At 42.2% G+C, this 21,207-nt stretch overlaps 1 protein-coding gene across 1 annotated transcript in view; it reads left to right on the plus strand.

Annotated features, from left to right (window-relative positions):
- Nucleotides 1–21,207, plus strand: part of LOC122925555 (complement C3-like) — a 300,847-nt gene that overhangs the window by 204,004 nt on the left and 75,636 nt on the right. The window contains exons 25-31 of the mRNA XM_044276913.1: nt 870–1,029; nt 1,594–1,695; nt 7,712–7,862; nt 8,340–8,503; nt 19,070–19,237; nt 19,350–19,409; nt 19,689–19,779. Of these exons, the coding sequence (XP_044132848.1) occupies nt 870–1,029; nt 1,594–1,695; nt 7,712–7,862; nt 8,340–8,503; nt 19,070–19,237; nt 19,350–19,409; nt 19,689–19,779 (896 nt within the window). The remainder of the gene's footprint in view (nt 1–869; nt 1,030–1,593; nt 1,696–7,711; nt 7,863–8,339; nt 8,504–19,069; nt 19,238–19,349; nt 19,410–19,688; nt 19,780–21,207) is intronic.

Consider the following 21,207-nt stretch of genomic DNA (forward strand, 5'->3'; position numbering starts at 1 on the left):
TGATTGAAGATCTTGCACGAAATCCCGTGACGTCATCACAGGCCGTGCAAGAGTTTTCGCTAGATCTTTAATCAAGATGGCGGTGGACAGGCTCTTTGTGATCAAATGGAAAAGAGGTAGGTATGAGTTTATTATTTTTTTTAATTATTTTACACTGTATTATTGCTGTCAGATGCTGCGATCAGCTGTGAACGCAGCATCTGAGAGGTACAATGACGGGGGGGCACGTGCTCCCTGTCATTGCACCCACTACTTTCGTGACAAAGTAATTCATCAGACAAAGCACATTTTTGGGTAAAAATTGGCGAAGAGGCCGAATCGATTTTTTTCAATACTTCGCTCATCACTAGTTAAAGGCTATGTACACCTTCGCAGGCAATTTTTTATGATTGCATTTTACTAATTTTTGGATACAAATATTTTTTTCAATTGGGCTTTATTAACAACTAGCTGAAGTACCTGGCTTCGCTCGGGTACTTTTAATACTGACCGCCCCCCCCCCCCCCCCCCCACAGTGCTCCTTCCCTTAAAATTGAACCTCCACAGCATCACTGTCAAATCATTAACAGATTTAACAGTGATCATTGTGATGGGAATACCCCTTTAACAAAGAAAAGTAGACATTCAGGTATCGCCGCATCTGTATTGACTGGCTCTATAAAAATATCACATGACCTAACCCCTCAGGTGAACACCGTCAAAAAATAAAATAAAAACTGTGCTAAAAAACATTTTTTTTGTCACCTTACTTCACTAAAAGTGCAACACCAAGTGATCAAAAAGGCGTAAGCCCCCCAAAATAGTGAATTAATATTTTGCTCATTATAATTCTCGATTATTTTGTTCTTACCATACTTATTTATTTTCAGGCTCACTGCTTATGTAGTCAAAGTATTTTCCTTGGCTTCAAGTATGGTCGATGTTCAGAAAAATGTGATATGTGATCCAGTAAAGTGGCTCATTCTACATAAACAATATCCAGATGGGGCATTCAGAGAGTATTATCCTGTCTATCACCAAGAGATGATGGTATGTACAGAAACCTCACAAAAACTAAAGGAATATTTTATTTAGAGCACATGAGAACATAATTTGCTTGGTTCTCAAACCTGATGACCCAGTGACATAGTTAATCAGCATGGGTAGCCACATGGGAACAACAAAATCACTGTGGAGTATGCAATAAAGTTATTATGGCCTGTCACGTATGGGGACCACCCTGTCACGTGACCTGGGTGTGACTGCCTAGGGTTGATCTTGCATGCCCCTACACAGACTGAACATAAATCACACCCCGACACAGCCTTTCATGCACCCCAACACGCTGGCACCATCTATTATATTTAAAAGGGTTTTCCAAAATTTTAATACTGATGACCTATCCTCAAGATAGGTCATCAGTATCTGATCGGTTGGGGTCCGACACCCGGGACCCCCACCGATCAGATGTTTGAAAAGACCTCAGCACTCGAGGATAGGTCATCAGTATTAAAATGTCGGAAAACTCTTTTAAGTTTATTATACGTCAACTGCTGGGATTGTGAATAGTTTTGGTAGCAATATTTTGTGAATTTATTCTTTTGCTTTACATAGGGTGGCATAAAAAGATTTGCTATTGAGTTGGAATATACTGTTACAGCCTTCGTCCTCATCGCCATGGTAACAAGTGAACAAACCTGTAAAGACCAAGTTGGCGTAAGTTCTTCCATTCCAGAGTCAGCCTTTCTAGACTTTATTACAATCCTACCTTCTGTAACCAACAGTTGAGATGATATAACATTAGTGACATATTTAGCTGTAGCATGTTTTATTTTATAGCTTACACCATGATTTTTTATTTTTTTTTTGTGTGTGGCGGGGGGAGAATTTAGACTAGTGATTTTTGACACCAGTGCTAATATGAAACCCTGCGGGCATGCCATCAGTGTGGGCCACAAATGAAATGTCCATCAGCAAGGAGCTAGCATAGACAGGTGGAATATGCACCAGTTTTCTGGCACACATATTTGTAAATGTGTCTGGCCGAGGAGGTCAAGGTTTGGAAATTAGGAAAAAGTTTTATATTTTGGTGGCAAAATTTGTCATTTATATGCTTAATGCATTCCCTCCCTCCAGTATATTAGGTCCCACACACACCAAATTCAGATTTATGTTTCTCAATTACAACTGATATTATCAACTGTTAACCCCTTAAGGACCTGTGGCATATCCACAGGCTGATCGAGTGGGTGCAGGAGCTGCGCCCGCCTGATCAGCGGCAGGGGTCTGACAGTCACTGATAGCCGGACCCCTGTTGTATGCGCTCTTTAACCCTTGCGCTACCATGGTCAGCTGTATCCTGCCGGGTGCGGGGTGGCCATTGGGTCTCTGCGCTGCTGTGACGGGGACCCTATGCCAGGGAAGGCAGCTCGATGCCTTCCTTAGGCATCGTGGCTGCCTTCCATGACAGCCTGTGTGATCCAGCCCCATGGATCTCACAGGCAGGAAGGCTGTAAGTGTATTACTCTGGTAATACACTTACAGCCAATGCATTACAATACAGAAGTAATGCATTGTAAAGGGGATCAGACCCCCAAAGTTGAAGTCCCAGAGTGAGACAAAAAATAAAGTTTTACAAAAAGAAATTAACTTTCAAGTAAAAAAAAAAGCGTCCTTTTCCTAAAATAATTAAAGGGGTACTCCCATCAACAGTTTTCATACCTACCTGCGGCGAGCGCGGCGTTCACTTCCTGGATTCGGCTGGGCGGGCTCAGTCAGCTTGATTGACATCTTCTCCCGGCCGGGCTGCATGCTGTCTTCAACGCGCACGCAGCCACGCATGCGCCATGGTGACTTATTCCTGGCCTATATAGTACAGAGCCGGCGTGCGCGTTCGCAGCTCTGTACTATAATGGCCAGGAAGAAGTCATCATGGCGCATGCGCGGTGGCTTGCGCGTTCAGGACATTAAGCGGCCCGGCCGGGAGAAAATCTTCAGCGCAAGCGTGGCCACGGGATTCCACAGGCAAGAGATGGCCGCGAAAGACAACAATCAGGTAAGAGAGGGGACTTATTTTCTCAAAAAGGGTGGGAATTGGGTAATAAAATGTATTTACAAAAATGATCACTGTCATTAACAGTGATCATTGTGATGGGAATACCCCTTTAACAAAGAAAACTATACGCATCCGTATTGACTGGCTCTATAAAAATATCACATGACCTAACCCCTCAGATGAACACCGTCAAAAAATAAAATAAAATAAAAACTGCTAAAAAACTTTTTTTGTCACCTTACATCACTAAAAGTGCAACAACAAGCGATCAAAAAGACGTATGCCCCCCAAAATAGTGCCAATCAAACAGTCATCTCATCCCGCAAAAATGGTACCCTACGTAAGACAATTACCCAAAAAATAAAAAGACTATGGCTCTCAGATTATGGAGTCACTAAAACATGATTTTTTTTTTTGTTTCAAAAATTATATTATTGTGTAAAACTTAAATAAAAAAGTATAAATATTAGGTATTGCCACGTTTGTAACGACCTGCTCTATAAAAATATCACATGACCTAACCCCACAGGTGAACACTGTAAAAATAAAAATAAAAACTGTGTCCAAAAAATATTTTTTGGTCACCTTACATCACAAAAAGTGTAATAGCAAGTGATCAAAAAGTCATATGCACCCCAAAATAATGCCAATCAAACTGTCATCTCATCCTGAAAAAAATGAGCCCCTACCTAAGACAGTCACCCAAAAAATAAAAAATAAACTATGGCCTTCGGAATATGGAGGCACAAAAAAATTATTTTTTTATAAAATGCTTTATTATGTAAAACTGAAACAAACAACGAAAAAAGTAGTCATATTTGGTATTGTCGCTCTATAAAAATACCACATGGTCTAACCTGTCAGATGAACATTGTAAATAACAAAAAATATAAACAGTGCAAAAACAGCTATTTTTTGTTACCTTGTCTCACAAAAAATGTAAGGCCCGTTGCACAAGAACGATCCGGATTAGGTCTGGATGCGTTCAGGAAAACTCTCACCATTTCACAAGCAATTGCAGTCAGTTTTTTCTGCGATTGCATTCAGTGGTTTAGTTTTTATCACACGGGTGAAATGCGCATTGATGCGTTTTTCACGCACATGATAAAAAACTGAATGTTTACAAACAGCATCTCTTAGCAACCATCAGTGAAAAACGCATCACATCCGCACTTGCTTGCGGATGCAATTCTTTTTTTTACGCAGCCCCATTCACTTCTATGGGGCCAGCGTTGCGTGAAAAATGCAGAATATAGAACATGCTGTGATTTTCATGCAACGCACAAGTGATGCGTGAAAAACAATGCTCATGAACACTGACCCGTTGAAATGAATGGGTCCGGATTCCGTGCAGACGCAATGCGTTCATCATCACGCATTGCACCCGCGCGGAAAACTTGCTCGTGTAAAAGGGGCCGAATATAGAGCAACCAAAAGTCATATGTACCCTAAAATAGTACAAAACTGCTACCTTATGGGGTAATTTTTGGGGAGTTTCTATTCTATGGGTGCATCAGGGGGGCTACTTAAAAGTATCCCAGTGAAATCTGTCCTTCAAAAACTATATGGCGTTCCTTTCCTTCTGCGCCCTGCCATGTGCCCGTACAGCAAGCTACGATCATAAATGGAGTGTTTCTGTAAACTACAGAGTCAGGGTAATAAATATTGAGTTTTGTTTGGCTGGTAACCCTTGCTTTGTTACTTGAACAAATTTATTAAAAAGGAAAATCTTGCCCAAAAAGTTAAAGTCTTAAATTTCATCTACATTTTCCAGTCTTGCTTAACAAAGTTTGTAACATTTGTTTTGAATACCTTGAGGGGTGTAGTTTCTAAAATCGGGTCACTTTTTGGGAGTTTACATTATGTAAGCCTCACAAAGTGACTTCAGACCTGAACTGGTCCTTAAAAAGTGGGTTTTGGAAATTTTCAGAAAGATTTCAAGATTTGCTTCTAAACTTTTAAGCCTTTTAAGGTTCCCCAAACAATAAAATGGCATTCACTAAATTATCCAAAACATAAAGTAGACATATGGGAAATGTAAAGTAATAACTAGTATATGAGGTATTACTATCGGTTTCAAAAGCAGAGAAAATGAAATTTGGAAAGTTGCACATTTTTTCAGATTTTTTTTGTAAATTTGTTAATAAAAAAAAAAAATATGAAAAATATTGACTGAAATTTACCACTATCATGAAGTACAATGTGTCATGAGAAAACAATCTCATAATGGCTTGGATAAGTAAAAAGAGTTCCAAAGTTATTACATGTCAAATTTCCAAAAAACGGCCTGGTCCTTAAGATGAAAAATGCCAGGGTCCCGAAGGGGTTAATCATGAATTTGGAAAAACGGTTTAAGACCAGAACAGTCATGGTTACATGTCTGTTATACCTTGAATGCAACCCTTCAGTTCAAGAAATAAAATTCACTTTAACTGAGGAACTAACAGAATGCTTATCATACTTGGCCACCTTCTCTTTATCTTTTCAGTTGCAGATTCACCGATTCCCAGGCTTCTTTTTGTCAACTAAGTTGGCTGCTTCTCAGACTACCTGATGAATACTGTGCATCGATAGTCCAAGCCACTTGCAGCATGTCCAGTCCAGCTTTAGGATTGTCCAGCAGCACAAGAAGGTGTCTTGGATTACCAAATATACAGTGTGCATTAGGTACTCTGAGAAGTTGTGCAACCATCGTGGGTGTAGAAAGAGGAGCCTGGCAGATCTGCAGCTGGAAAGATGAAAAGAAGGTCATCATGAAAGTGTACTGCCCATTTCCATGTTACCATGAATTTGTTTCTTGAACCGGATGTTCGCTTCGAATCTTGGATGACACCATGATTGCAATCCTGGTACAACACGTTACAGAAGACATGCCTTATTGGTGAAGACAATCCCTCTGATATCAAGAAAGAGACTATTTACATTTGTAAGATATTGGTCAGGTTCAGTTTTACAGTGGTACTACTGTCTAAGTGGAAGTCCATGGCATGGTAGTAGCATGCATTCTGCAATTTCTTTTTGTTAATCAGATTTTTAGGTCATGATGACATTTAGGTCAGCAGTAAGCATGAGCTAATTTCTTGAAATTTGTTTCCGATTCAGCAATTTTTTTTTTAAATTTGATTTGTGGGCAAGTCGATTCTACAAGAATAAAAAGTACTCCAATTGTCCTAAAGGATAGGTCAATATCAGAGTTGGGCTGCTGCTGACCAGTTGTATGGGACAGAGCAAGCAGTTGTACTCAGGCGTGTAGCTAGAGGGGAATGGCTGTTTTGGAGCCTGAGCTCAGAAGGGGCTCATCCTGGATGAGCACTAGAATATTTTATTATCGGGGCCCCCTCAACAGTTTTACAGAATAACATTATATTCAGAGACACTGTAGGAAATGGAGAGAGCAGCTGCTGGGGCTTGTCTGAGAGAGTGATATTGACTAGCCACTAGAGTGGGGGGAGGAACAGGAGGAGGGGGTTGAAAAGAACGTTCTGGGGTGGGGGAGCCCCATTCAAAAATTTGCTGTGTGGCCCAGTCATTTCTAGTTAAGCCACTGGTTACACTCCATCTCATTACACTGCTTGATGTTGCAATATCTATCTATCTATGGGTAAATACATGGTTGATAGTATTAAGAAACAGCCTGTTTAACCCCTTCTACCCCGGGCCAGTTTTCGCCCTCCTACGCAGACCATTTGTTGCAAATCGACATGTGTCACTTTATGTGGTAATACCTTTGGAACACTTTTACTTATCCACGCTATTCTGAGATTGTTTTCTCGTGACACACTGTACTTCATGATAGTTATAAATTTGAGTCAAATTTTGAAAAATTTGCAATTTCTCTGCTTTTAAAACAGAAAGTGATACCTCAAAATATTTATTACTTAACATTCCCCATATGTCTACTTTATGTTGGCATCATTTTGTAAATGTCATTTTAATTTTTTAGGACGTTAGAAGGCTTAGAATTTTAGAAGCAACTCTTAAAAATTTTAATAAAATTTCCAAAACCCACTTTTCAAGGACCAGTTCAGGTCGGAAGTTACTTTGTGCGGCTTACATAGTGGAAACCCCCCATAAATGACTGCATTGCAGAAACTACACCCCTCAAGTTACTCAAAACTGATTTTTACAAACTTTTCTAACCCTTTAGGTGTTCCACAAGAATTAAAGGAGAATGGAAATGAAAATTCAAAATTTCACTTTTTTGGCCGATTTTTTTATTTTAATAAATTCTTTTCTTTAACACATCGAGGGTTAACAGCCAAACAAAACTTAATATTTATTACCCTGATTCTGCGGTTTACAGAAACACCCCACATGTGGTCGTAAACTGATGTAAGGGCACACGGCCAGATGCAGAAGAAAAGTCAGACAAACCCCTAACTATAGGTTTAGTGTGCCTCAATGTGTTTTCTAAATCTCCAAAATGTTTTCACTTAATGTAGCATATTTATCTTGACAACCTTTTAAGCCAGTATAGCCGTTGCTATGTTTTACTTGCAGTACCATGCCTAACTTCATGGTGTGCTGTTCAGTAAGAACCCACCTATTAACAACATGAAACTCAAAACACAAATAGTAGAACATATGGAACAAATATTTTTTCATGTACTGTAAACAATTTATGGATCTTATATGCATATATTTAGCAATTTATTACCATGGTTATTTCTTTTATAGTATCTACCTAGAAGCATTGAAAAGGCTGTACAATTTATAAACTATGGTTATCACTCCCTGAAGAAACCCTACTCCATCGCCATCACTTCCTATGCACTGGCTAAGGCTGGCAAACTCAAGGACTCCAGGATACTTATGGCTGCATCTACAGGTAGAGGACCAGCAATTATCAATTTTCTTTCTCATTCTAGATCAATAATTTCCAATAAAAGTTCTGTCATTTCTGTCATTTTATTGGGGTTTTAGATAATGTGAGTCATAGGTTGTTGTGTTTAAAGGGGTTATCCGATCATAAAAAACAGTTCCCCCATATGCCGGGCCCCCCACGCTGAATATACTTACTGCTGCTGCTTCTCCCTGTGCCAGGATGAAAACATCGGGTGTCGGGGGAGAGCAGCCAATGGCAGGCGGGGACGAGGACGAACCTCCCTAGCATTACTCCCTGTCCCCACCTGCAATTTGCTGTCCCCCTTCGCCGACACCGGATGTTTTCATTCGGGCACAGGGAGAAGAAGCAGTGGCGGTGCAGGTTAGTATATACAGTGTGGGTGGCCTGGCATATGGGGGGGATTTTTTTAGGATTGGATAACACCTTTAAGGATTTTTTTGTGCCCAACTTCTTTTCCAGATAACACCCACTGGAATGAACCAGGCTCCAATCTGATAACCATTGAGGCTACCTCCTACGCACTTCTTACTCTTTTGAAGTTGAAGGAGTTTGAGAAGGTTGAACTACTGGTTAAATGGATAACCGAACAGAGATACTATGGGGAGATTTCGGGATCCACACAAGTAAGTCATTGAACTGAACAAAAAATGTCATAACAAAGTTTTTTTCTGTCATGGGAGATGACAAAAGAAGACAAATTCCCTTGGCTCTATACTGTGGCTCTAATAAGACTTGTCCTATTATTTCTACAAGTCAAGGCATATATTTTTTCATGAACTGAATCATGACTTTATGTCCACAATTGCAAGTTATATTTGGACTAGGGCTGCAATAACTACTCGATTAAATCAAGTAACTCGACACAAAAAAAATCCTTGATGCTTGCTATTACTCACGCTCCGTGGTCATCCGCCAACCCGCACCACGCTGCACTGTATCCTGACACTTTGTGCCGGACATAGTGCATGTAAGCACGCACTATGACCTGACACTGTGTGCAGCATGCAAAGAACTAGAGGCTCAATACCTGTGGAGTGTCGGAGGAGCAACTACAGGAGAGGTAAGTATTTATCTGGCGCTGGGGACTGATGGCTAGGAGCGGAGGGCACGGAGGACTGGTGGCATGGGAAGGGGATGATGGCACAGTACTGATGGCATGGGGGGATGATGACATGGGGGACTGATGGCACAGAGGACTGATGGCAGGAGGTGATGGCACAGAGGACTGATGGCATGGGGTGATGGCACAGAAGATTGATGGCATTGGGGTGATTGCACAAAGGACTGATGGCACTGGGGGGAGCTGATGACATGGGAGGCTGATGGCACCGGGGCAACTGATGGCACAGAGGACTAATTGCACTGGGGGAGCTGATGGCATAGGGGGATTGATGGCATGGAGGGAGCTGATGGCGCTGAGGACTAATGGCAGGGGAGTTTGATGATGGCACAGGACGGGGCTGATGAGTTTTTATAAAGGAAAACGTTCTTTTAATTAGTTTTTTCTTGTTAGAGTACTCGATTAATCATTGGATTAATCGATAGAATACTTGATTACTAAAATAATCGATAGGTGCATCCCTAATTTGGACACAATAATATGAGGACACAATTTGTGAATAACAATCTGTATTTATGTGTATAGCACCAACATATTCTCCTTTATTATTTGAGAAGCAATAGGTAAGTAATAACAAGAAATCAAAAGCTCGAACATAGAACAAGAGAGGAAAAGAGTTTCCCCATAAGAGTTTACAATGTACAGGAGAGAGGTCCCTGTCCATAAGAGCTTACACTCTACATGAGAGAGGTCCCTGCTCATAAGAGCTTAAACTGTACAAGAGAGAGGGCCCTGTCCAGAAGAGTTTACACTCTACAGAAGAGACGTCCCTACCCATGAGAGCTTACACTGTACAGGAAGATTATCCTGCCCATAAGATCTTACACTCTACATGAGAGAGATCCCTGCCCATTAAAGCTTACACTCTATAGGAGAGGGGTCTGGCTATAAGAGCTTACACTCTTCAGGAGAGAGGTCCTGCTTATAAGATCTTACACTCTACAGTAGAGACGTCATGCCTATAAGATCTTACACTATATAGGAGAGAGGTCCCTGCCCATAAGAGCTTACACTCTACAGGACAGAGGTCCCTGCCCATAAGAGTTTACACTACACGGAAGAGAGGTCCTGCCCATAAGAGCTTACACTCTTCAAATTCGTGATCTCCAGTCATTTCTTGATTGCAAAAATCGGCAATTGGAAAATTTGCGATAAAAATTCACGATACAAAAATTAGCAATACGAAAATTTGCGATCAACACTACTCCTAAAGTCAAAGATATTGCAGCCTTCTCATTGGCCCACAAGCAATCAGCAGTGAGGTCTCATGTGGTGTTATGGATGTAGTAGGGGAGAACACCAAAAGACAACAAGAAGGAAGGGGAAAGACACTAGGCCTCACCGCTAGTGAAGGAAAAGGGTCACCACTAGAGTTGAGCGGACACCTGGATGTTCGGGTTCGACGGGTTCGGCCGAACTTCAAAAAAAAGTACGAGTTTGGGACCTGAACTTGACCCAAACTTGACCCCGAACCCGAACCACATTGAAGTCAATGGGGACCTGAACTTTTGAGCACTAAAATGGCTGTACAAATTTCTTAGAAAGGGCTAGAGGGCTGCGAATGGCATAAAAATGTGGTTAAGAGCATGGCAAGTGCTCTGCAAACAAAAGTGGATAGGGAAATGACTTTAAATAACATAAAAAACATTAAAAAAAAAATTAATAATCTGGATCTAGGAGGACGAGATCCATATGGAGTAGGAGGTTGAGGAGGCAGTGGATGTGGCGGTGTAGGTGGAAGCAACGGTGGATGAGGAGGAGGTAGCCTACACTGCTTTTTGGTTTAAAATATATATATATTTTTTTTAATTAGGGTACACCCCAAAATATTGGGAAATATAACCTGTGATAACCCCCTCTAGTCGTGCTAAACACACGTTCAAACAGTACACTGGCTACAGGGCAGACCAGAACTTCCAAGGCGTAAAGGGCAAGCTCAGGCCTTGTGCCCAATTTGGAGACCCAGAAGTTGAAGGGGGCAGACCCATCAGTCAGTACGTGTAGGCGTGTGCATACACACTGCTCCACCATGTCGCATGTCCTCGTGATGTCCACGATCCAATTGGATATCTTCTCTATCATCTTTCGATGTTCTTTTATGCACCTACCATGGTGATCACGGGTGGCGCAGATTCAGGGTTCCAGGCCGTAGAGGGATCCTGAGAAAGGAATACCACATCCAAGGGAGGTCAATGGATGAAATTAAATGTAATCGAGGGGAAATATGGGACAAAGTATTGAAGCATAAGCTTCAAAGTTAAGGAGGGGGCGCGCGGCAATTACCAACTCCCGACTCGTGGAAGTACTGACGGATAAATAACAATACAGGACTCTTAGGATTAGGAAACGTCAGACAGGAGAGGCCCTGCTGCCGCTTTGTTGACTCCAGATAACTTCTGCCTGATCACACGTCCCTGTGATGTCCACCATCCATTTGGATATCTTCTCTATCAACTTTCAATGTTCTTTTCTGAGCCTACCATGTTGATCACGGTTATCGGCGAATCAGGGTTCCAAGCCAGAGAGGGAGCGTGAGAAAGAGAGACCACCAAATTGGTGAATTTCACCTGAAAATGTAACAGACAAATTTGTTGTTTTTTTTTACAGTCTACAAGGTATAGAAGTGATACATCACACCCAAAAATTTGTGAATTTCACCCGATAATGTAACAGACAAATTAGTGAAATGTTTTTACCTGTCTACTAGGTACAGCCGGGGTATATTACACCCAAAAATTTGTGAATTTCACCTGAAAGTGCAACAGACAAATTTATTTATTTTTTAACCTGTCTACTAGGTATAGCAGTGGAACATCACACCCAAAAATTGGTGAATTTCACCCTAAAATGTAACAGACAAATTAGAGAAATGTTTTTGCCTGTCTATTAGGAACAGCTGGGGTATCACACCCAAAAATTGGTGATTTTCCCCCGAAAATGTAACAGACTATTATTATTTTTTTAAACCTGTCTACTAGGTATAGCAGTGGTACATCACACCCAAAAATTGGTGAATTTCCACCCAAAAATGTAACAGACAAATTTGTGAATTTTTTAAACCTGTCTACTAGGTATATCAGAGGTACATCACACCCAAAAATTGGTGAATCTCATCCAAAAATGTAACAGACCAAGTAGTCAAATGACATAAAATAAAATACGTAAAAAAAAAAAAAGATTTATGAGGTGGAGTTCCATATGGAGTAGGAGTTTGAGGAGGCGGTGGATGTAGCGGAGTAGGTGGAAGCGGCGGTGAAGAAGGACGAGGTAGCCAACACTGGTTTGTGGTTTTAATTATTATTATTATTTTTTATTAGGGTACCTTCCAAAAGAGTGTGAAATATCCAAAATACAAGAATGAGCAATTGCGCTGCAGTATAACAATGGCTGGTTAAGGCCAGTATACATGTCTATTCTGCACAAGGTACAGACAAGTCCTGTGAGATCCATGCCTGGTTCATTTTAATGAACGTGAGCTTGTCCACATTGGCTGTGGACAGGGGGCTGCGCTTGTCTGTGATGACGCCCCCTGCCATGCTAAACACACGTTCAGATAATACACTGGCTGCAGTGCAGGCCAGCACCTCCAAGGTGTAAATGGCAAGCTCAGGCCATGTGCCCAATTTGTAGACCCAGAAGTTGAAGGGGGCAGACCCATCATTCAGTACGTGTAGGCGTGTGCACACATACTGCTCTACCATGTTGGTGAAATGCTGCCTCCTGCTAAGACGTTCCATATCAGCTGGTGTTGCTGGTTGTTGTGGCATTCTGACAAAGCTTTTACACATTTCGGTCATGCTAACCCTGCCTTCTGAGATTCTGGCGGTTCTCCAGCTGCTTTGGTGACCTCTTCCTCCTCCTCTGCCTTCGCCTCGTGTTTTCACTGTGCCCCTGCTGTCAAGTGGGAATGCCACTAGCAGCGCGTCTACTAGTGTGCGCTTGTACTCGCACATCTTACGATCACGCTCCAGTGATGGAATTAAGGACGGTACGTTGTCCTTGTAAAGGAAATCCAGCAGCGTGGCCACCCAGTAATCAGCACAAGTTAGAACGTGGGCAACTAGGCGGTCGTTGCGGAGACACTGCAGCATGTAAAGGCTCATGTGTGCCAGGCTGCCCAGAGGCAACGAAAAACTGTCCTCTGTGGGAGGTGTATCGTCTGTGTCCACTGTATCCCCCCAGCCATGCACCAGTCATGGCCATGAGCTGGTCTGGGTGCCACCCAGCTGTGAACATGGTTCCTCCTCCTCCATCTCCTCCTCCTCATCCTCCACCTCATCATCCTCCAGAACTGTGTCCTGGCTGGACAATTGTGTACCTGGCGTTTGTGCGTGCAGAAACCCACCCTCGGAGCCACTTGTGAATGACTGTCCGGAAACCCTACAAAATGATCCCTCTTCCTCCTCCTCCTCCTCCTGTGCCACCTCCTCTTCCATCATCGCCAGCAGAATTTTTTCAAGGAGGCATAGAAGTGGGATAGTTACGCTGAGAATGGCGTTATCAGCACTGGTCTTGTTGGTGGAGTACTCTAAACAGCGCAACAAGGAACACAGGTCTCGCATGGAGGCCCAGTCATTGGTGGTGAAGTGGTGCTGTTCCGCAGAGCGACTCACCTGTGCATGCTGCAGCTGAAACTCCACTATCGCCTGCTGCTGCTCGCACAGTCTGGCCAGGATGTGCAAGATGGAGTTCCACCTTGTGGGCACGTCGCATATAAGGGGGTGAGCGGGAAGGCCGAAGTTACGCTGCAGCGCTGACAGGCGAGCAGCAGCCGGGTGAAAACGCTGAAAGCGCGAACAGATGGCCCGCACTTTATGCAGCAGCTCTGACATATCGGGGTAATTTTTAAGGAATCTCTGCACCACCAAATTCAGCACATGCGTCAGGCAAGGGATGCGAGTCAAACCGGCTAGTCCCAGAGCTGCAACGAGATTTCGCCCATTATCGCACACTACCAGGCCGGGCTTGAGACTGACTGGCACAAATAACTCATCGGTCTGTTGTTCAATGCCCGTCCACAGCTCCTGCGCGGTGTTTGTCCCCCAAACAGATAAGTTTTAAAACTGCCTGCTGTCGTTTACCCCTGGCTGTGCTGAAGTTGATGGTGAAGGTGTTACGCTGACCGGATTAGTAGCTGGTAGAGGATGAGGAAGCGGAGTAGGAGGAGGAAGCAACAGGAGGCAAACTGAAGCGCCCTGCAATCCTCGGTGGTGGAAGGACATGCGCCAAACTGCTATCCGCCTCAGGCCCAGCCGCCACTGCATTTACCCAGTGTGCTGTTATGGAAATATAACGTCCCTGACTGTGCTTACTGGTCCACGTATTCCTAGTGAGGTGCACCTTGCCACAGATGGCGTTGCGCAGTGCCCATCTGATTTTGTCCCCCACTTCGTTGTGCAGGGAAGGGATGGCTGGCCTGGAAAAGTAGTAGCGGCTGGGCACAATGTACTGTGGGACAGTCACCGCCATAAGGCCTCTCCGTCTCCACCAGACAGAATGACAGCATTTCAAAGGCCAGTAATTTAGAAATGCTGGCATTCAGGGCTAGGGATCGCGGGTGGGGAGGGGGGTACTTCCTCTTCCTCTCCAGTGTTTGGGAGATGGAGAGCTGAACACTTCCGTGGGACATTGTGGAGATGCTTGGTGACCCAGGTGGTGGTGTTGCTGACAGATTCTCTGTTTGCAGGGTGGCAGGTGGTACTGTCACTCCAGAGGTGGATGAAGAGGCCAAGACTGCAGTTGAAGAAAAAGCAGGAGGAGCCAGAGACCTTTCTTGGTTTTTGAGGTGTCTACTCCACTGCAACTCTTGCTTTGCACTTAAATGTCTGGTCATGCAGGTTGGGCTCAGGTTGAGAACATTTATGCCTTGCTTCAGGTTCTGATTGCACAGCGTGCAAACCACTCATGTCTTGTCGTCAGCACATTGTCTGAAGAACTGCCACTCCAGGGAACTCCTTGGAGCTGGCTTTGGTATGCTCGGTCTCTTGCTGCGGTGGGCAGTAGCAGGCGTACTGTCTAGGAGACGGCCGCTCCGCTTTTGCAACCTGCTCCCTCTTCTGCTGTGCTGGTGGCTCTGTGTGACCACCGCCTCTTCCTCTGAACTACATAGGTCACTCGCATGACCTTGATTCCATGTGGGGTCGAGGACCTCATCATCCTCCACATCATCTTCCACCCAGTCTTCACCCCTGCCCTCCTTGTCAGTCTGCACACTTTCGAATGCCCTAGCAGTTGGCAGCTGTGTTTCGTCATCATCCGAGACGTGCTGCGATGGTCCTCCCATGTACTCATCTTGAAACATAAGTGGTTTGGCATCGGTGTACTCAATCTCTTCCACTTCTGGGGCAGGGATAGGTGGATGGCCCTGGGAAACCCTGCTAACAGAGTCATAAAAAAGCAGAAGAGACTGCTGCATGACTTGGGGCTCAGACTGCTTGGCTGATTTGCAAGTGGGTGAGGTGAAAGACTGATGGACATCGGCTGCAGGTGACAACTCTGATCTTTCAGCAGGATACTGGGTGGGAGACAATGTGAAGGAACTGGAGGCACTGTCAGCAACCCAATCTACTATCGCCTGTACTTGTTCTGGCCTTACTATTCGTAGAGCCGCATTAGGCCCTACCAAAAACCGCTACAGGTTCTGTCGCCTACTCGCACCTGAGGAAGGGGTTTCACTTGTGCGTGTAGCTGGCACAGATCCACCACGTCCTCTCCCTGCAACAGGAGCTCCACCAGCAGCACCACGACCTGGGTCACATGCCTTATTTGACGCTCTCCTCATATTTTTCAAATTTAGGATCTTGCCCTAAATGGGTGTTTAATTAATAGCAGAATAGAACGACAGTATATAAAGGTTGGATCTCACACGTACAGATGCAGACTAGTCCGCAATTAAAGTTTTTTGCCCAAAATGGGTGTTTGTTTAATAACTGAATAGAACCACAGTATGTAAAGGGTGTATCTCACACTTTCTGATACAGACTAGGCCGCAATTAAAGTTTTTTTAAGAAAATGGCTGTTTTTCAAATAACTGAATAGAACCACAGTATCTAAAGGGTGTATATCACATGTCCTGAACCAGACTAGGCCGGAATTTAGGTGTCTTGCCCAAAATGGCTGTTTTTCACAAAAACTTAAATTAACCACAGTATCTAAAGTGTGTATCTCACAATGACATATGCAGCAAAGGCTGCAAAATTTTTTGTTTAATAACTGAATATAACAGCTGCATATAACCCTTGAATTTCACACGTGCTAATGCTGCAAGGGCTGTAAAATTTAGTTTTTTGCCCAAAAAGGTTGTTTTATCAATAGAAGAATATAACCACAGTATCTAAAGGGTGTATCTCACACACCCTGAACCAGACTAGGCCGCAATTATAGATTTTTGCCCAAAATGGGTGTTTTTCAAATAACTTAATATAACCACAGTATTTAAAGGGTGTATCTCACACACCCTGATCCAGACTAGGCCGCAATTAAAGTTTTGACCAAAAATGGCTGTTTTTCAAATTATTGAATAGAACCACACTATCTAAAGGGTGTATCTCACATCGACATATGCATCAAAGGCTGTAAAATTACCATTTTTTTTGCCCAAAATGGGTGTTTAATGTTGTTTAATAACTGAATATGACAGCAGTATATAACCCTTGAATTTCACACGTGCTGATGCAGCTAGCGCTGTAAAATTGTGTATTTTGCCCAAAAAGGGTGTTTTATTAATAGAAGAATATAACTACAGTATCTAAAGGGTGTATCTCACACCGACTAATCCAGACTAGGCCACAATTTAATTTTTTTGCACAAAATGGCTGTTTTGCAAATATCGGTATAGAACCACAGTATCTAAAGCGTGTATCTCACAATGACATATGCAGCAAAGGCTGCAAAATTAACTTTTTTGACCAAAACGGGTGTTTGTTTAATAACTGAATAAGACAGCAGTATATAACCCTTGTATTTCACACGTAAAATTGTGCATTTTTCCTGAAAATGATGGCTGTATTTCTAGCTTAAATTGCACACTGTATAATCCAGATGTTGGATAATGACAAAAATGGGTGTTTTTTCAAAGCCAGAAATTTATTTTTATTTTTAAAACTTGTTTTTAACAATCACAGATGCAGCAAGGGCTGCAATATTAAGTATTTAAAAAAAAAAGTTTTTTTTTTATAACAGAATATGAAAGCTGTATAAAACGATTGAATTACACACGTGCAGATGCAGCTAGGGCTGTAAAATAGTGTATTTTGCCAAAAAGGGTATTTTTAAAAACCCAGAAAATTATGGCTGTATTTCTAGCTTAAATTGCACACTAACTAATCCAGATGTTGGATATTGCCAAAAAAGTGTGTTTTTTTTAGTAACAGTAACGCTTGAATTTCACACGTGCAGATCTGTAAAATAGCGTATCTTGCAAAAAAAGAGTCTTTGTAAAAACCCAGAAAATATTGGCTGTATTTCTAGCTTAAATTGCACACTGACTAATCCTGCAAATGCACCAGATGTTGTATATTGCAAAAAAAGGGTGTTTTTTTTTTAAAACCAGATTATTAGTGCAGTATTTCAAGCTTGGATTTGAATGTCACAAAAGCTCAGATGCAGTGCTGGTGCACTGAGCTTGCATAAAATGGCCGCCGCCGCCCACCTAACTAACAGATGGATAAAAGTTATTTTTTTCTGTCACTGGGCTCAAGGAAGGGGTAAAAAGATTGTGCACTGCAGCCACACAACTAAATGTATGTAGATCACTGAGTTATATTCAAGTTTTGATCACAGATTCTGTCCTATTCTCTCCCTGAAATCATCAGTAGCATCCTCTCCCTACATTAGTAAGAGCAGATTGACGTGCAGCGCTACGTCACTCCAGCTTATATAGAGGCTGGGTCACATGCTGCAGGTAGAGCAAAATGGAGACAGCACATCCTTTTTGAAGCTGGTGTTTATTCCAGATGCAATGTTTCAGATGAAGAACCTTTGTCAAGCATTATCTATATTGAACTGCAATAGATAGGAACAGTTACTATTTCTATACCATATTAATTGAAGGTTACACTTAAATGGATATTAATCAGTCACTTCAACAGAAAGTGCAGAGTGATGTCCAGGGGCAACTAGGTATGGACAGGAAGGAGTGGTGATAACTGTGACCAGGTCAGGATGGACAATTGTTATATGACATATTTCTCCCTGAAGGAACTATACAAAAGACGTCTAAACCTGGAAATGTTAGAAGCAAGTGTAATGGATCTTGGTAGTGTTAAGCGAATCAAAGCCAAACTAATTGACGTTGATAAGAATTTCCGGAAAAAAATTATTCACTGTGAAGCTAAATTTACTTGCGCTTCGTGGTAACGAATCTATTTTTTCCTAAAATGGGGCAAAAAAAAAAACCATGGCAAAATCTCATACGGGATATGACTTGTGATGTCATCATGACAGCAAAGTGACGTAATCAGTGATAACATCATCGGAGAAAAGCCAGCGTGATGACATCATCATGTCACCATGGCCGCGATGGCCAGAGCAAATAGAGCTAAGTATTTCTTTTTTCTTGATTAACCCCTGAAAATCCTCAACTGTAGCATCAGATGCTGTGATCAGCGATGGACGCAGCATCTGAAGGGTTCAATGATGGGGGACAGCGCAATCACAGTTCCCCGTTATTGGGCCCCACTACATACAAAGGAATGTGCTTTTTCATAACTTCACTCATCTCTATTTCTTGGCAGTGGGTTTTGCAGATAGTGCAGCAGAAGAGAAGTCCTAATGAAAGAAATGATCAGAGTGAGAAGGACACGTTGGTAGATGTAGGCAAGAGAGAACAGTAGAGAATTGTGGAGAGTCTCAATGAAATTTTTATGCACTGGAAACTTTTCCATTATCGTTGTGCAAAAAAATAATTTGAGATTATCTTGTTTTTTTAGTATCTTGTTGTTGTTGTTGTTGTGTATAAACAGAAGCATGTTTCTGATTAATTTAGCATTGTTCTGTATGCTGGGTTTATGTATGGTGCATTGTCCATACTGTATCATCATTCTCATCTAACTCTTGGGTTCTACTGTAGTCCACTATGATGCAGTTCGAAGCTCTTGCTCAGTACTACATAGACATACCAGATATACCAGATGTTAAAGTCTTGGAAATGGATGTCTCCTTTCATCTCCCTGGAAGATCCAACAGTACAACTCATCATCTCAATCTTGAAAACGCCTTGCTCGCACGGTTAGAACAGGTACAGTAAGACCCTTGGGATGTCATGGGGTCAGTAGTAAAAGAGGAGTCACTGGTGTTGCATACAAATAAAATTTCTAAGGACTGTTTTGACTTACCTTATTTCTTTGTAGACGAATGTACTTGGAGACTTTATAGTCAGAGCCAAAGGGAAAGGTCAAGCCACTTTGACGGTAAGGGAAGAATAGATGTTGCCAGTGCTTGAAGGGTTTGGCTTTTAGAGACAATCCCCTTACATATAACTTATAGAGATGATCTAGAGCTGCTGTGTACAGCATTGAAGAGGAACATCCTGAACATTTGACCAGACAAGAGGTTGATTTCAGTCTATCATAGACTCCCTAGTCACCGATTGATAATTAGAATAATAATGATGGATATTGGAATTTTTGGTTTATTTTTTATATTCCTTTTGAAGGACATTAACAACTGTAATTCCATTTATCCACCAGGTATTATCTGTCTATTATGCTTTTGAGACAGAAGAAGAGAGAAAATGCAACAACTTCTATCTGTCCGTGACAATTCAGGAGGAACCTGAATGTAAGATATTTGCATCTTGTGATTATTTTGTGATTTTACTTTCATAAGCCATGATGTGGGGATGGAGAGAATATGACAGGCCAGTATTACAGATAGAGATGACTGAAGTTTTTAAAAATTCGATTTGGACGCTTCGTTGAATTTTTCCCCAAAATGTAATTTAATCTGAATTAATTTGTCATGAAGTGTGTTATAAATCAGCAATTTCCTGGCCTGCATCTCGGTGTACATCACTGTGCAGTGCAGAAACATTCATAGCTAGTCCATTGCGGTAGTGAAACTGTTCCTATGTTTCAGTATGAAAGGCAGGTGACGGGCATCACTCTTAGACTTAGTCCACACTTCACTTATTTGGTCAGTTACAGGTCAAAAGCTGACCAAATAACTGAAGTGTGAACTCAGCCTTACAGGTCAATGTAGAGTCAGGTATAATGTACTTAACCGTGCAGTGACCCAAGATTATGCTATAGAGTGAGAGCGCTCTCCTTTTACACCATCAGCTAATTCCACATAGATTTCTTCAGAACCTGTTCTGTTACACGCTGATACAAGTAGTGGACCCATGACAGAGTGGAGAGGATGACAGCAGTAAGTTGGTGTTGACAATAGTAATGACCGGCATAGGCACTATATTGTAAATATTCGCAAATTCTCGAAGTGGCGATATTCCCGATTAAAATTTGCGATTCGAATATTCGCGCTCAACACTAGTTGACAACACTTTTTATTTTTCCTTCTTCTGATCCATCACAAGAGCAACCCCCAAAAAATGATCCTGTCTTTTGTGCAACCACCTTCACGTGGTCAGTAATTGATTATTGGTAAGGCCAAAAAAACTGGAGTAGGTCCAAAACTGAGATGGCACGTGATGAGAATATTTTCACGTCTTCTGTGCTTTGGACCCTCTCCTGCTTTGGCTCAAATCCTGATGCAAAATAATGACCATGTTATAGAGGCCTCATGCTCAATTTGCATGGGTTTTGGCCATTTGTCTCTGAAATTGGTTTTATTCAGATGGAAAAGATGTCCTGCATGCAGGCCTTTAATGGCCCCTAACACACGGACAGCATTTGGTCATTTTTTGCATCAGTATTTGAGCAGTATTGGTAAGGCAAAAACAGGGGTGGGTCCAGAACAGGGATAGCATGTGATGGAAATATTTGCATGTCTTCTGTGTTTTGGACCTACTCCTGCTTTTGGCTCCCATATCATGATTAAATCCTGATGTAAAATACTGACTGTGTGATAGAGGCTCCAAAGACAGGATCTATTGTGTTTTTAATTTTTTGGTTCTTTTGACCGATCAGAATAAGCGTAAAATAAATGATGATGCCTAACAGGGACATTAGTGGCCCCATCACAGAATGGTGAGGGTGGCAACAGCATGATAAGTCAACATAGTGTTCTAGTCACAAAGTGATGAGGGTG

This window comes from Bufo gargarizans, chromosome 2 (assembly GCF_014858855.1).
Source record: "Bufo gargarizans isolate SCDJY-AF-19 chromosome 2, ASM1485885v1, whole genome shotgun sequence".
NCBI lineage: Eukaryota > Metazoa > Chordata > Amphibia > Anura > Bufonidae > Bufo > Bufo gargarizans.